Here is a 17,231-nt window from a genome sequence, read left to right on the forward strand (position 1 = left end):
CTTTGGATTTAATATGTCAGGTTTAAGTGGAAAAATCTCGGTAACATGTACCCTCTGTGTCTTCCATCAACCTGGCAAGTATCCTGTTTAAAATGTGAAACCTTTCCCAAGACTTTGAGTGCGATCACAGCAAGCGTAGGCGGCATGGTGGGAAAGAAACCAGGCTTTTCCTGGTGTGGATTTTATTTTATTTATTTATTTTTATTTATTTATTTATTTTTGCGTTATGCAGGCCTCTCACTGCTGTGGCCTCTCCCGTTGCGGAGCACAGGCTCCGGACGCGCAGGCTCAGTGGCCACGGCTCACGGGCTCAGCCGCTCTGCGGCATGTGGGATCTTGCCGGACCGGGGCATGAACCCGTGTCCCCTGCATCGGCAGGCGTACGCTCAACCACTGCGCCATGAGGGAAGCCCCCTATTTATTTATTTTAATTATTTATTTCTTTCTTTTGGCTGCACCGGGTCTTAGTTGCGGCGTGCATGCAGGATCTAGTTCCCCGACTAGGTATCGAACCCGGGCCCCCTGCGTTGGGAGCGTGGAGTCTTACCCACTGGACCACCAGGGAAGTCTCCTGGTGTGGATTTTAGGTGATAAGCACCTCTGCTGGACTAGGACGTGAACGTTATTTCCAGCACTTTTTTCATAAGTTGAGACTTTTTAATCTTTTATTCAGAGTGGAATTATGAGCATATTGTCCTGTACCTCTCAGAAGTAACAGTTAAAATGTTAACTATCTAATAATAGAAGCAAAACTGGTATTACATCTATCTCATTCAGACATCAGACTATTCATGGCAGGGAGAGTTTTTTCCCAGCTAATCCTGTGAGGGGAGGTGGATGAACAGCTTGCTCTCGTGTCCTGTGCACAGTGTGAACTTGTGAAACAAGTGATGGCTGATCCCTGACCCTCTGGACCAGCTGAGAGGTGTTTAGCTACAAGATGTCACAAGGTAGCCAGGTCAGAAAAGGCCAGATACAGTCCATGGCCAAGTTGAAATCAGATTGCACCCAACAGTGTGTAACCATAACTAAAACAAGAGTGTGCATATGTGTGTGTGTGTGTGTGTGTGTGTGTGTGTGTGTGTGTGCACGCACTTAAAGAAACAAAATTAAATGATGTCATGTTCTCAGGATAGCCAAGACGTACTGAGTCCATTGTTGCCCGTGGTGGGAGGGTCCGGAGGGTCAGGGCAGGATTCTGGACGTAGGGACAGGACCGCCCAGCTCGGCAGCGTGAGAAGCAGAAGTTAAGCGTTTGGAATCGGTAGCAGTTCTGACGACCAGAATGGGGGCAGGATATGGACACAGAACTTCCATGGCAACCACAGAGAAGGACCCTGGCATCGCAGGAACCAAGGCCCTTGATCCATATCAGACTGCCCTGAGGGCGGCAGGCGCATGGGATGCTTTCTCATTCCTGAAGCCCTCGCTGAGGGTCTGTTACCTCCCGTGGACAGAGCTGGGTGATGGGGACACAAGGACAGCGAGACGGTCTGTGACTCTGCAGCCTCTAACAGCAGCCTCCATCCTGAGCCTCCGCTGTGCCCGGGGCGCCGGAAGGGCCGTTTCTCTGACCTGCTGCTGCTGAGAACCCCTCGGATGTCATTTCTGCAAAGTCAGTGCGTGGTGTGGGTGTGTCTCCTCACACGTCAAAGGCAATTGGTGAGAGAAAGTCCATTCCCAGAGAGGTTTTTTTTTTTTTTTTTTTTTGCAGTACGCGGGCCCCTCACTGTTGTGGGCTCTCCCGTTGCGGAGCACAGGCTCCGGACGCGCAGGCCCAGTGGCCACGGCTCACGGGCCCAGCCGCTCCGCGGCACATGGGATCTTCCCAGACCAGGGCACAAACCCATGTCCCCTGCATCGGCAGGCGGACTCTCAACCACTGCGCCACCAGGGAAGCCCAGAGAGGTTTTTTTAATCTACCAAATTCTTAATTACATCTCCCCTTCCGACATCATCTTCCAAGCATCTGTCTCTGACATTTTTAAATATACTCTTTTTTTTCTTTTCTTCATAGCTGTGCCCACGAGTGACTGACTGAGTTCCTGGGAGTGTCCAGATGAGATGAAAAACTCACTTTTCCATCTTCTTAATTTTACTGAATTCTGACACCTGAGTGTTTTTTTGAATCGCTGGTTATCAGTGCTTGCATTTTTCTGTTTCCTACTCATTGTTTAAAAAAGGCAGAATACTCAAATATTTGCACACATGTGGCCGTGTGCAGGCGGTGATGCTGTGGGAATTGGTGGCACTGTTGCCCCGAGAAGGGATGACCAGCCGCCCCTCCTGCTGTCCCCTCGGTGGCCAAGCACCTGCGTGAGTTCATGGCACAGGAAGACCCTGGAGAGAGGTTGAAAGTGGGTTCATTGGAATCGGATGTTCAGGAAGCAGTGATGACAGGATTGGGGGATATTAAATGGCCTTCGCTCAGAGGACCCAGAAATGCCCAGTCTATGCCAGCAGCCACTTTTCTACCCTGGAGAAGACGGAGGGGCACACGTGAAGGGTGGTCGGAAAGAACATGGACCTTTTACCGTCAGAACCCCAGGCTCCATCCAGGCAAAGCGCTTTCCTGGTCAGCGGCCTGCAGCCCTCGCCCAGGGTGAGGACCTCGTGGAGCTCGGCCCCCAGGCACCTTGGGGCTGGGTGCAGGGAGGGGAGAGAGGAGGGGGCCTCAGTCCAGCCTTGAACTCTCACTGTCCACTAGCGGATGTGGCCCATCGGCGGCCTGGAACCGGTCACTCATCCAGGACACTTCTTTCTTGGAGGGGGAGCCCGAGGGCGGCCCTCAAAGGCTGAGCCGGGGCTAGCTAGGATCTGCGTTTCTGACCCCAAACCCTAGGCGTCCTCCACGGTGTAAAGCTGTCTCTTCCGAGAGATCAGTGGGTTGGGGACAGAACCTGGGCAGAGCAGACGTGACCATTTCCCACCACAGACCCTGCCCCCCGAGCCCTGGTTTTAAGCAAAGTATTATTCAGAGGCTGTCGTTCTGGCCTCAGACCATTGCGCCGTGGAGAGGATAGGAGAGGGTCTGGATCTGCAGAAGCACAAGCAGAGGCCCACTTCAGTGACAGTGTGGCCAACGTCCGGTCCCCTGCGTTGTTGGACCCTGGAGGTCCGGCCCCGCTCCCCTGGCCCTCAGCCCCTCTGCGCGGCTCAGCACAGGCCCTCTTCCCAGCCCTGCTGCTTTAGATCAGTGTCTGGTGACGGCGGTGACAAGCGTGGTGTTGGCTTCTGGACGCTGTTGTGACCAGAGGTGTCCTGCGCTCCCAGCAGGCCGCAGGTGCCTTTGCTGCGGCAGGAGGGTGTGTCCTGGCTCCCGGTGCCCAGCCGTGCAGTGACGGGAGGACATGGTCGCTCCCGCGCGTCCACGCCCCCAGATTCTCTCGGCGTGGTGTCTTCACCAAGCGGCCCACGGGACCTCCTGGCCGGCCCGGCCCTGGACACGCTGGGGCCCTGGCATCTGACCGGCCCCAGGGGACAGCCACGCTGGGGAGCCTGAGTGTAATCGCTAGTCTTTCTGTGCGCTTATCCGCCCACAAACGCACACATTTCTCCGAAGATACGCAGCCCAGCGATGGGGAGAAGTCTGCCCAGTTTTACCAGCACCACCTGTGAGAGGGAGAGCTGCGTTCTGCCTGCAGCACCACCCTTGGAATCTTCGAGACCCTCCTGTCTTGTGCCAGATCTCAGATGCCTCCTGACTCACCCTTTGTAAAAGTCACCTACACCAAACATTCCCTTACTGCGTTCTTTAGCTGTAAGAGGTGATGTGTTCTTACATTTTGTCACCACCAGCATAGCCTGTGTTTTTATCAGGTCCCTAGATTGTCTTTCCTTTTTTATTTCGTCTTTTTCCGCGTAGGGCCAGCTGAGTACAGCCTCCGTGTCACTGACGTGAAGATGCAGCAGACAGGTTTCCTCTCCCCCCTTTGCCAGTGGAATTCTACTCGGAGCCTAGTGAGCCCTTGCCTCTGCTCTGAGTGATTCCAGGGGTGGGTGGCCTGGGCTCCTTTTGTCCCCTGTGTCACCTGCCCCCCACGGCTCCGAGGTGAGGCCTGGGGAGACTGGAGGAGACGACTCGGGGGTGATTTCACACCCTCCCGGCTGCTGTTCTGTTCAGTGTCCTTGCCCAGGACCCGCCCGGGTCATGTGTGCTGAGTCATCTACCAGGATTATCTCGATTTGTCTCCACGTTGTCTCTGAGACCAGCGGCATGAGTGCTTGGCCTTCTCCAGGTTAAAGGTGGTAAAGGCTGCAGGCCCCGTGTGTGTCGCCATGACCCCGCCCGCCCTGGGACCGCAATGCGCCATTTGTCCTGCGCTGGGTGTCCTGCCGCGGCTGCAGGGTGGGAGAAGCCTCCTCCGAGGTTGAGAAATTAAATACAGTGGGTGAAACGGTTGCAGCATGTGTCTGGAAATTCGATATCCTCTTCTACTCAGTTGATTTTGTTTCTGGAACTGTGTACATTAATAAGCAGGTGAAGGAAACGTTGATGAGATTCAATTTTTTCCCCCCAAAAAACAGAAACAAATTGCTGTCCCCTATGTTTAGATACCGTGGGTTTTTTTCTTCTTTTAAGCTGATGTGGAGACGCCACGCACACCTCCCAAGGGGCAGTCTTCAGCCTCCTTATTTCTCCTTTGATTCGGTGTTTACGTGGAATAGTTCAAAGATTGGGGGAGGGCAGGCGAGGTAGGGGTTTGGGTAGGTCTTTGTGTGCCTGTTTTCCCAGGAGTTTCGGTACCCAGACCCTAAAGAATTATCTGGGGTGTATAGATCAGAAGGTAACAATTGCTCCATTGATTCTGAAAAGGCACGGAGTCCTGTAGGCAGAGCCCATAAAGGAACCAGCAGCTGCTCACGGTGTACTTGTTAAAGATTACCAGCCTCGATAGTCCTGAATTTCAAAAGCTGGCAGAGCTAAGAAGAGAATAAACAAAAGTAAAAACAACGGCCCAGTGATTGTGGCTTGCTATTTTGTGTGGTTTTGGGAAACCAGGCATCAAAGGAAATTTTCTTTTGCGGGGATGGTCTGCGATACAGTGCAGCTAAATTGTTTCCCGTGGTGTTTTAAGTTTCGGGTTGCAGAAACAATCACAAATTAATTCCTAGCAAGCAGGGTGACATTATAGCCGCCCCCTTGAAAGGCATTTGGATCCTGGTCCTGGTTTGCAGCCATCAATCTTAAAATGGCGCACAGTTGTGTCATTTTTTTCTTGCCCTTCTCCCAGGTGTGACGGCTTACCTGTTTGGGGAAGGGGTCGCTGTGGCTCTAAGATCTGAAAGGGTAACACAGAGAACTCTTGCCCAAGGAGGCTTGTGCGCAGGGCAGCTGCTTCTGCTCTGTGTGGATTCCACCGATGTCTTTTTTCATGGGTTTCTGGTTCCTCTTGCCTCCTCCTTGCTGTGAAAGATGTGCATAAATCATTTGCTTCTTCTTTGTCTCTCTCTCCAGACTATGAATCCTCCTCTCCCCCCACCCCCGCTCCAGGAGGCCACCCCCATGGGCGCTGTTGCTGCTCCCGGGATGGGCTCCAGACCCGTGGCTGGACCCACTGACCAGACCACACACTCACGGCCGCAGACGCGCCCCAGCGTGTAAGTGTGGCGTCCTTTCTGGCCACGGACTGAGCCCGAGCAGAGACGCGGGGAACGGCTTTCTGGGGGGCGCTGGTGCCAGGGTGGTGTCGTATGCTTGGTCGTGCGTGTCATTCATTAGGAAACAGAAACTAAGTGGGTCTGAGGATGGGCCACCGGGCAGCTGGCCTGCTGAGTGCGGGTCTTCCCGGCCTTCCTCTGCCACTCCTGCCAGGGCTTTGTCCCCACCTTCATCCCCTGCGTAAGGATGCTCGGGAACGGGGAGGGGCTGAGCAGAGGCCAGACCTAGCAGAGTGTGCGCGTGAAAAGCCGCAGGTCCCCTCCAGTGAAAAGTCTGGACATTATCCCGTCCAGGGGCTCCCCGTGGCCGAATGCAGCTCGGCATTGGAGGCTTTTCCCCTGTGTGGACTGACCCAGGAGACGCTCGGAGCCTGGTTCATGTGGCCCGGCGATCTGCGGGCTCCATGTGTTGGGGCGCAGTCCCGCGCACAGAGGAGCTGTCGGGGGCTCTCTGCGATCTGCACTCGCCTTGCCTTTGACTCTTGCAAATTCCGTGTCTTCCCTGGCTGAGCGCACGGACGCGAGTGCGGCCGGCCTTCGGGTTCAGCCGTGTGCGGAGCTTCCCAGCGGGATTTCGGACGGTATGTTCCTGCCGGGGCTGCTTCCCAAGTCTGACCAGGGCCATCTGAAGGGCTCAGATGGGCACCTGACGCCCCACAGCAGGCTTGCACCCTGGGAAGCTGCGTTAATTCCTTCGCACCCACGAGTACCGTTTGGAGGGATCGTCGCCTTCACACCGGGAGGACCAGGTGTGCAGTTCTGAGTCAGGAGGCTTCTGTCTTTTCTATGTAGGTGGCAGTTCAGTGGACAGTGACCAAGGCTGCTCACAGCTTAAAGGATTGTGTTTTCTGTTTACTTTTGTATGAAACATCCAAGGCTTTGTGCCAAAGAAGAGTTTTGAGCATCTTGTGGTCTGTGTGTTACTCAGCTTGAAATCAACTGTTTTTTCCTCTTCTAGGTATGTTGCCATTTATCCCTACACCCCCCGGAAAGAGGATGAGCTAGAGCTGAGGAAGGGGGAGATGTTTCTCGTGTTTGAGCGCTGCCAGGACGGCTGGTTCAAGGGCACGTCCATGCACACCAGCAAGATTGGGGTCTTCCCTGGCAATTATGTGGCCCCCGTCACGAGGTAGGGCTCTGAGTAAGTGGTTGCTGAGTTCTAAACAGAGCAGCTTTGTCCTTTCGCATGTTTTTCAGCCCGCCCAAGATTCCTCCTCCCACTACAATTGCTTGTTACACAGCCAACATTTTAAAGATCCCTATCTGTATTTGCCGAAATCCCTTCTAATTCTCAGAATTTTAGCTTACTCTTCGCATGGATGTATGTGAAATTGTAGGTTTCTACCAATAAATGTACTGGGTTTTAAATTATTTGCTTTAAGTTACGTGTGAGAAGACTCAACGGCACCAGTTTCAATATTTTTCTGCTAGAAAATTAAAAATATAGCATTTAATATAAATAAAAGCGATATCATTAATACTCCAACGTTTATGTGATGCTTACGAGATGCCAGACACGCAGATTTCTAAATGCGTTACGCACGTTAATGCCACGTCCTTAAACAGCTCCCTGATGATGTATGTGCTGTTGCGATCCCCACTCAGCAGTTGAGCCCGTAGCGGTGGAGAGGTTAAGCAACTCGTCTGAGGTCACCTGGTGAAGAGGTGCTGAAAGCCAGCCGTTTGCTCCAGTAGCTTGGCGGCCACCTCTGAATTCTCACAATTATTTTCTGTAATACAGTCAGAAACAGAATTCCTTCAATATGACATAGCTCCTTCGCCCTTCTCAGATGAGGGCAGTTTTGCTCCCCAGGGGAATCTGGCAATGTCTGGACACATTTTTGATTGTCACGATGCGGGGTGGGAGTGCTACTGGTCCCCAGCACACAGAAACCAGGGAGGTACAGGACACCTGCAGGGCACGGCAACAGCCTGCGCAGAAAGGAGCTCTCTGGCCCCAAATGTCACCAAGGTTGAGAAACCGTGTTTGAGGATAGTAGGAAGGAAGAGCTTTAGATGTATAGATATATAGTCTTCACTTTATTTAAAGGTAGTCCCCTTTCTGGGCACTGAGGAAAGTAGCTTTGGAACGAATGCGATGACCTATAATGGCATCATCATTGAGGAAACGCCAGTTTTGGCCCATTTATGAAGAGCCAGCTTAACTGTGTTAAATCATTTCTCAAAGTCCCTGATTGTAAGTAAATAGTTTAATGAACTGACATGTTGTCAGCTGTTGGCCTTGATTCAGAGGCTGGCCAGCAGCCTAATCAAATGAAAATCATTCTGTTTGCAGAAGGTGACAGAATGTTAGCTTTCATTTGACTTGCAGATTTTTCATCACTATAAAATTTCTTCTCGGTATATGTTAAAATCTACATTCACATCCAGAAGATGGCAGCTAGATCTTCCCTGGTGGGAAGAAAACAAACGAAAAGCCACAACAACTAAGGGAGATAAACCAGGCAACAACAAAAAAATCAAGTTAGCGAAGGAAACCATTTTCATAAGATTCAAATACAAATTATCCAAAAGTCTCTGGCGAGATGCTTACTGACAGTAAACTCTCTGTTATTCCTCATAGTAAATAATAAGGAGGTTCAAGTTAATGAAGTTTTCTGCTTGGTAGAAAGTTACTATAGAGTTGTTGTTTAAATGAATTTAGAATCTTAAAAAAATACGATACGTAAAACTACACTGAACCTAATTTAGTTAAATTCGACCAGTAAATATTTGTTGATAGCTGGCTGTACCCCTATGGCAGTGCATGTACAAAAGGAATGAAAAGAACCGTTGCACATGGCCCTGCTTTCAGGGAACTTTTACTGAGTCAGGAGTATCTGATAAGGAATTTACTAAAAAATAACACATCGTACTTTGTAATCAAGGGTCATAGAAGGAAGAAATGCGCCTGAAACGGAGTGGAACCTTGAGATCTTAGGCCTGAGCCTTCGGCCAGGCTGCTGGGAATGACAGGATTGAAACAGGAATGAGATTAAGGTAGTTCGAAGGAAGCCAGAGGGGACGTTGCAAAGTGTGTGCACACACGCACGTGTACACGGGGCAGTTAGGGAGGAGGGCAGGGCACGTGAACACAGCCCTGACAACATAGACACTGTCGTCTAACAGACCGGCTTCTCCAGGGCCTGGAAGCTGGTGGGGATGTTTAGCTTCAGGTGGGAGCTGAGACCAGGAACTGTATGTCCTTGAGCAGAGTGACGTGTGATTTTCTCCGACTCAGTTTCCAGACCGTTCTCTGCCTCAGGGCTGTCGTCCTTTGAATCTGTTCTTCTTACCCTTGGGCAGATGGTTCCATTCACTTCCTAACGTGTTCTGTTTGTAAGCTCTGCATCGTTTTTCTGGTGGTTAATTGTTCCGTCTCCTGTCTTGCTGATGGACTGGGCTTCTGTCTCGGCAGGGCAGTGACCAGCGCTTCCCAGGGTAAAGTCCCCGTGTCGACCGCTGGCCAGACAAGTCGAGGGGGGGGACCGGCCAGCCCTTCCCCCTCAGGAGCGCCTGCCCAGAAGCCCCCGGGGAACGGCATGGCCGGCGGTCCCGGGGTCCCCACTGCCGTGGTGTCAGCAGCTCACATCCAGACAAGTCCCCAGGCCAAGGTCCTGCTGCACATGTCCGGACAGATGACCGTCAACCAGGCGCGCAGCGCTGTGAGGACAGGTAGGGGGGCTGGGCTGGTGGCACCAGGAAGGGGGCCCTGACCAACATCAGACCTTTTACAACAGATGCTGAGAAGGACAGGTGGAACTTTAAAATAATAATGTTAGGAGACAGGCAGGCACAGTCTAGTCACAGCCACTTGACTCCGCCTGCCTGGCTCATGAATTCAAGCCTGATCTACAGGTGGAGAGTCTGAAGGCAATTAGGTGGACCTAGCAATGTCCGTAGTACTTGAAAATGTGACTCCTGTGCTCGAGATCAGATGGTCCTGAATCCCACTGCTGCAGCGGCGTGGCGCCCTGAGGATCGCATGCTGAGTGTCTGGTATGAGCTTCGTCACAGCTCTGCTTCAGACCCAGCGGACCTCAAATAGCTTTCTTCTTCCCACAGCATTGAAAACCTCCCCAAGAGCCTTAGGTGACAGTGGTGGAGAAAACTGTCCAGTTCTATCAGGATAACCAAAGGAAGGAAAATGGTTACTGAGAAAAGGGAGAATGATGATAATAAAAAAGCTCTGGGGCCAGCCTGACCTGACCCTGTAGGGGTGTCGCTGGGTCCCCGGGTGGAGTGGGCTCGCAGGCACTCAGCAGACGTGGGGCTGATCCGGGATCTGGAAGGGTGGTGTCCAGGGGCCCTGCCAAGACTAAGTAAGCGCTCCTAAACCACCGTGGTTTCTCAACCATTGTGACAGGCGCGCTGGTCTGGTGCGGGGTCGGCGAGCAGCAGGCATCCAAGTCACACTCTGCTCTTCTTTCCCGTTCTCCAGTCTCGGCACACGGCCAGGAGCGCCCCACGGCGGCCGTGACGCCCATCCAGGTTCAGAGCGCTGCGGGGCTGCCCCATCACCCCGTGGCCTCGCCTCAGCCCCCCGGCCCGATGGGTCCCCCTGCCCACGTGGCTGCTGGCAGCCTGGGCCGGGTCGGCGCCCCGCTGGCCTGCGCTGCGGCCCCGCCGAGCCTCCCCGCCGCCTCCCTGGAGACCGAGCCTGGCGGTCGCCCGGTCACCATGCTCCCCGGGCCGCCCACCTCTCCCGACAGCGGCTCAGCGGCCAAGCCAGACAAGGACAGCAAGGTGACAACCCCAAGGGCCTGCCAGGCGACCGGGGCCTGGCTCTCTGCAGCTAGACCCTGGTGTGGGAAGCTGGGGTCTGCCTCCGGGGGCTTCCACCCCACCCGCTCGCTGACCTTAACTCCTCCTGTTTAGTGAGCTTTCCTTCTGGTTAACAGTCCTGCAGAAATGTACTTAATATACTAAGGGCTAGAAACGGTTGATCAGAAGTGTTACCTGTGGCTTTATTGTTCCTACACTGTGTTTGATTATAATCTGTGTGGATAGGTTTTCTCTTGACTTGAAATACAGGGGGGGAAATTATTTTCTAATTTGATAGACCTTTTTAAAAACCTCTCCTTTGGGCCTGAATTTGAAAGAAGGTGTAAGTGGGAAGCTGTGTTTGAAAGACTAACTTCTGGTTGCGTTTGGAGACAAGGGAAAATGCCTGGTGATTAAATGTGCACAGAAGGAGCAGAGTGACAGCAGATTCTGTGCAATCGTATTGTAATCATGACTTTCCCGCCAGTGTTCGTGCCTTTTCCCCAGAGCTGGCCTGCAGCTCTAGGGTCATCACCAGGTTCCGTGGTCATGTATGTCGCTCTGTTTAAATCGTTAGCGAAGCCCGTAAGCAGGGGTTTGCAAGGAAATAAACTTTACAGGCTACTAAAAAGTTAATATTTAATTGTTGAGTTAACATGCGTGTTTTTGCAAAAGATTGGTATCTGTTCAGTGTTTATAATTAACTACGTTAAACTTGTACCCAAGCTGACATGGTCAACTTTGTCAGTATCTTCAGAAGAATTATTTTACGGTTTAGATCTGAAGGTTCCGGGACGGTGTGTCAGGGCCATTGTCACAGAGGAGGACAGACTCTTCAGCCGCAGGCCTCCCAGGGAAGCGTTCATGGAATCTCTGAGGCTGAAGCACGCCCGTGCTAGACAGAATAATGGCTCCCCCAAGGAAGTCCATTTCCTGATCCCTGAAGTTTGAGAATACGTTTCCTTACATTGCAAAGGGGATCTTACGGATGGAATTAAATTAAAGGTTTAAAGGTGTTTGAATTATCCTGGTGGGCCCAGTATAATCACAAGGATCTTCATGTAAGGGAGGGAAGAGGAGCCCAAGGAGATGTGAGGTCGGAACCAGGGAGCAGAGTGACCTGAGGAGGGGACCGCAAGCCGGGAAATGCAAGCAGCTCCTGGAACCTGGAAGCGGCAAGGAAACGTTCTCCCCCGGTGCCACCAGAAGGACCCAGCCCTGCTGACACCGGGTTTTTGCCATGAAGTTTGGGGTGATTGGTTACAGCAGCAACTGATAAGGCCCTTACGTTTATCCTGCTGAGTCCCCATCCTTGACAAGTGGCCACTGGCCTCTGCTTGGACCCCTGTGGCCCCTGTGCCCTGGCTCCACAGCATCCTCGCTGTCTTCTGTGACTTCAAACCCTTGCTCTGTGTTTTGAGGGGCTACATAGAAAATGATGATCTCAGTTCCTTGGTGGTCCAGTGGTTAGGATTCCACACTCTCAATGCCACGGGCCTGGGTTCAATCTCTGGTCCGGGAATGAAGATCCCACAAGCTGTGCAGCAGGGAAAAAAAAAAAAAGAAAGAAAGAAAGAAAGAAAAATGACGGTGTCCTTTCTACACGACCCCAGGAGGTAGCTCAGGGTTATCTTCTTGTTTGAAAGGCTGCGCTCTACGTTTTTTTTTTCCTATTCCTCCTGTCACAGATTTCAGATGTGCCTTTCTAAGTCTGCCACCTCATTTAACGTTCCCAGCTCACTAAAGAAACTGTCCCAGGCACTCTAAACTCAGTGATCCCGTGATTCGCACGAGTGTCACGCTGCCCCCATCGCTCCATCCTGTTGCCCAGGACATCCAGGGGGAGCTTGACGGATGCCAGATGAGATCTGAGCGTCTCTCATTCCTCCATCCAGACTGTTCCCCGGCTGCCCCATCGTCTCTGCTGTAACTGACTATAGCCAGCATCTCCTGGAAGAGACACTTCCTCGGTCTCACTTCCTCTCCTAAGTCAGCCTTTCATCGAATACACTGTTCTAGGATTTTCCAGATGATCTGCAAGGCGTGTTGTTGTGTTCTTTATGAAAATGAGGACTAGACGTGCCCTTCTTTGGCCTGTTGAGTTGACCCTGATCCCAGGTTCACCAGGATCTGTCAGATTTTTTCTTTTTTTTTGCGGTACGCAGGCCTCTCACTGCCGTGGCCTCTCCCGCTGCGGAGCACAGGCTCAGCGGCCATGGCTCGCGGGCCCAGCCGCTCCGCGGCATGTGGGATCTGCCCGGACCGGGGCACAAACCCGTGTCCCCTGCATCGGCAGGTGGACCCTCAACCACTGCGCCACCAGGGAAGCCCAATCTGTCAGATTATTGGTTGCATTTCAGCTGTTCTTTTCCTCTGTCTGCTGGGGTGGGTTCAGCCTGTGGGGAGGAGTGGTTTGATCTCTAAATCCCAGTCTCCCCCCCACCACCCCGTTTCCCTTCTGTCAAGGGGCTTCGTTCTTCCTTTCCCGTCGGAAGGTGGCCCTTCCCTTTCTTCCTGTGTCTGAGGACCTCCATCCACCCCAAACGGCAGCTCCGCGCCTCTCTCGTCCTTCCTTTCTCGAGCGTACCTTGAAGCCGCACCCGCTACACACACACACTTTTTTTTTTGGTCGTTAGCATTTTTGCCAGTTTAATTTAAGCTCATTCTGGTCTTCAGCTTCTTGAATTGCCAAGGCCGTGATATGTTCTTCTTAGGGCCCTTCTCCCGATCCTTTCGTGGAGTCCTTTTGGCCGCTTCCTGGGGCATCACATCAGCGCCTTTAGGTGCCTGTGCATTATCATCCGCTGAGGTATTTCGCATTTGTGTGCTTAGAACCTCGTTCTGGAAACCCCTGCTCTTGGAGCATCTTTCCTTTTGAGTTTCAGGTCATGCATATGTTCTTGGAACTTTTCAAATCAGTTCTTTTACACTTCGGAGTTCAAGCCTGACCACAGGCAGTCTGTCTTGTGGGCACTTACTTCGGAGTCCTCACCTGCTGGACATCTCTGCCCCTGGGCTCTGCCTTTCCCCCAGGTGATCAGAGTTAGACCCTACGTTGCAGTTAGCTCGGCTTTCTGTGAGATTAAATTATCAGTAAGTCAGGGGCTTTCCTGGTGGTCCAGTGGTTAAGTAATCCGCCTTCCAGTGCAGGGGATGTGGGTTCGATCCCTGGTCGGGGAACTAAGATCCCCCATGCCACGGGCCAACTAAGCCCAAGCGCCGCAACTACCGAGCTCGCGCCCTAGAGCCCGTGCTCCACAATGAAGAGCCTGCCCACCACGACAGAAGATCCCGAGTGCTGCAACTAAGACCCGACGTGGCCAAATACATAAATAAATGAATATGAAAAAAAAATTAAGTCAAGGGAAAAGTGTATCCGAGATTCTAAGTGTATCAGAGGTTCTAGTTTTAGTTGGGACTTGCAGCCACTATCTAGGTTTTTGACAATTCCCTCATTATTTCTGTCTTCCTAATCATTCTGTGATCGGCATCACCCACGTACATAAACTCTCCCCCAGGTGAGGGCCCATCCAATCTGCCCTTCTCTCTGCACACGGGGGCCCGCCAGGCTGCCCCACGTGGCGGGTCACTCCCACGTGTGCTCAGAGCTGTTCCTCTCGAACAGTATTTTGTCTGGAAGTCCTCGCTCACCAACTCTCAGAAATGTGTTTTTGCCCCGACGTGAAATCTCTCGCTAACTCTGTCGGTAACTGTGTTGTGTGGTTTGATAAATAGGTATTGGAAGCTCTGTCATATGTTTCCAAACATCATCTCAGTTTTTTCTTGTTTGAAACTCTGGGCGTTTCTACCACTGTTTTTCTTCTTTCTGTAAGACCTCTGATAGGTTTTACGGTTATCAGTTTAACCGCCCATCTGGACATTTGTCTAACTTCATGCTCCATTTAAAGGCTTCATTATTTGATCAGCTCGTGTCCAGGCAAATGTATTTCTCAGTCCTCATGAGATACTCATGTACATGTATATACATTTTTGTTTGTTTGTTTTTGTTTCTTGCGGTTCGCGGGCCTCTCACTGTTGTGGCCTCTCCCGTTGCGGAGCACAGGCTCCGGACGCGCAGGCTCAGCGGCCACGGCCCACGGGCCCAGCCGCTCCGCGGCACGTGGGATCTTCCCAGACCGGGGCACGAACGCGCGTCCCCTGCATCGGCAGGCGGACTCTCAACCGCTGCACCACCAGGGAAGCCCTGTATATACATTTTTTATTGTTTTCTAATTATAAACTTTTTAAACTTCTGCGTATTTATTTAGAACTTAGAGAAGATCCAGACATCTAAAACCTAAAGGTGATCCAGGGTTTCAAAGAAAACCACTAATATGGTGGTGTATACATGCTTTTTTCCCCTAGATACCAAAATATAGCAGATATTATTTTGGTCTATTAAGCTTTCATCTAGAAATAAAATCTTCTTCATTAGCACCAATTATGTGATCGGCTGTTCTTATAAACTCTGAGTTCTGTTGAAACATAACTGAGGCATTTAAAAAATGTAGCAGTTTGATTTGAGCAAAATTCTGTTCAAATCAGGCAGTGCCACAGTGGGAGTGGTCAGGAGACACCAGCCAGGAGCTGAGGGCCAGGCTTTTATAGAGAAGATGCAGAAACAAAGCAGGGAAATTATGCGATTGGCTACAGGTTAAGTGTCACCTTATTTGGGGAGGACCAGCCCTCTGTGACTGGTTGTCCTGGGTGTGGATTTCTCAACCCTGAGGCGTCTGCAGGCCAGGCGGAGGCCTGGTTTGCTTAGAGCTTGTCTAATGGCCTCTAATTAAAGCCTGATGGTTTAATTAACTCAACTGTCCTAATCTCACAACAGAAGAGAAGAATCCATCTCTGACGCCCTCCTCTTCGGCCCACCTCCCTAGTCCCTCAGGTGCTGGGAGCCTCGTCCCCATATTGGCCTTTGTTCCCAAGCCCCCCAGCCGAGTGGTGCTGGGCCCCGGGCTCCTGGAACACCTTCCTGGAAGGTGGCTTTCCTACGTACGTCCAGTTTAGTGCCCCAGATCCCTAACGACTGTCCCCTTCTTTGTCACTGTGCCGATGCTTGAGGACCCTTGCTGTTATTCTTGGGTTTCTTTTTTTTTTCTTTTTTAAAATTTTATGTTTTGTCCTCTGGATCTTAGTTCCCCGACCAGGGATCAAACCCACGGCTCCTGCATTGGAAGCGTGGAGTCTCAACCACTGGCCCACCAGGGAAGTCCCATTCTTGGGTTTCTTGACTGGAGCATCCATCTAGGGTTTAAGTGCCCGTTTCCTTCTCTCCTCGACACTCATCCTGAAGTCCCTGCTCGTGGCTTTCTTTGCTCCGCGATCTCCCTTCCTCCCAGCTCGTGTTTCGCTGTCAGAAACAAGGTAGTCTGTGGCTTGGCCGTTTCGTTGAAACAGTTTCATCTGAAACTGTCTCGTTGTCTTAAGGAGAAGTTCCTGCCGAGCCGGGTCTGGAAGGTCCAGACCCGCCCGCAGAGCTCGGCCCCCTGGCCTCTGGCCTGCAGCCGTGGTGGACGGTCCCCAGAGCACAGGCGCTTCCAGAGATGTGGCCGCACTGAGCTCAGAGCAGAGGGTGGGCTCGGATGAAAGCCCACGTCCCCCCTGGCGGTGACGACCATTGATGAGCCTTAGGCGATGAGGACAGTACCGATTCCTGTTCCATCAGGTGGGTGTCAGGAACAAACATGGAGACTTGTGGAAGCATTGAGCAAGGTTCTTGAGCCCATTGGTGTTTAACCACATCTGGAATCTCACGTGGCCTTTCCCTCTCTCCATGCACGATGGCTCTTGAGCCGTGCGTCCACTGGGGCCAGCACCCCGTCCTCCTCCCCTGGCCCTGCCGGGTTTCCTGTGAGCGCCTGTGTGCCCGCAGGGCTGCGTCTCTGCCCGGATGGTGTGAGCTTCTTGCTGCAGGCTCACTGCTGTGATCCCAGAGCCCAGGGCACTGAGGCATCGTGTTCGATGCTCAGTAAATACTCGCTTAAAAAACGAGTGATTATCATCAGACGATGGTGTGAATTAGGTGTCGGAGGTGGCTTTCCTGTGAACAGCACCTCTTATCGTTGGGAGCCTGACGACGTAGATTTTTGATACCAAAGGCCCAGGAGCCTCCCTCTTGCAACGGTCTCTGTGCATCCCAGGGCACAGCAGACCAGAGAGGAAGACAGGCTCGGGTGTGGGTAATGGTGAGTAGTTCAAATGCAGTTTATTTCTGCTTGGGAAGGAGCTCTGACGTGGCGTTTCCGTAGTGTCCCCAGCCTCTGCTGTGTGACCAATACAGACTTCTTGACTTTATGTTCAGACATTATGTTTATATATGAAACTCTTTCTGGCTATCTGGTGATGATTTCCTGACCCAAATAGCTTTTTGTTTTCATATGAGATGTGATTTTAAATGATGAAATCTTCTGAAGAGCAATTGTGACAGCAAAAACATTATACATCTAGGAATAGTTTCTTGGAAAAACCCACAGGAGAAGAATTATTAAGATTTATGTTAAAAGATAGGCCCTTTTCCGTGCATGCTAACATGACATTTTAAAAATTGCTTTGCTGAAGTGTATCTGTTATTAATTCATCCGTAGTTTTCATTTCTGCTGTTGTATTTTGAGAAACAAAGGTGCCCTTAATGATACGTGTCTGAGTTTGCAAAATTCTCTCAAGGGGCTCAGTGTTCTGCTAACATGGAAACACTGGAATATGGTATTCACAGCCCGGCTACGGGACCCTCCATGCCAGTGCCCCATCCCTGCCCGCATCCCCCCATCCCAATCCCCCCAGCCCCACCCCCACCTCCATCC

The 17,231-nt window shown here is 51.8% G+C and overlaps 1 protein-coding gene across 1 annotated transcript in view; it reads left to right on the top strand.

Moving 5' to 3' along the window:
• SH3RF1 (SH3 domain containing ring finger 1) overlaps window positions 1-17,231 on the top strand; it is a 165,264-nt gene that overhangs the window by 135,332 nt on the left and 12,701 nt on the right. Inside the window, exons 6-9 of the mRNA XM_007457375.1 lie at window positions 5,459-5,601; window positions 6,620-6,790; window positions 9,080-9,336; window positions 10,103-10,407. Coding sequence (XP_007457437.1) covers window positions 5,459-5,601; window positions 6,620-6,790; window positions 9,080-9,336; window positions 10,103-10,407 — 876 coding nt within the window. The remainder of the gene's footprint in view (window positions 1-5,458; window positions 5,602-6,619; window positions 6,791-9,079; window positions 9,337-10,102; window positions 10,408-17,231) is intronic.

This window comes from Lipotes vexillifer, unplaced genomic scaffold (assembly GCF_000442215.2).
Source record: "Lipotes vexillifer unplaced genomic scaffold, Lipotes_vexillifer_v1.1 scaffold668, whole genome shotgun sequence".
Classification (NCBI taxonomy): domain Eukaryota; kingdom Metazoa; phylum Chordata; class Mammalia; order Artiodactyla; family Lipotidae; genus Lipotes; species Lipotes vexillifer.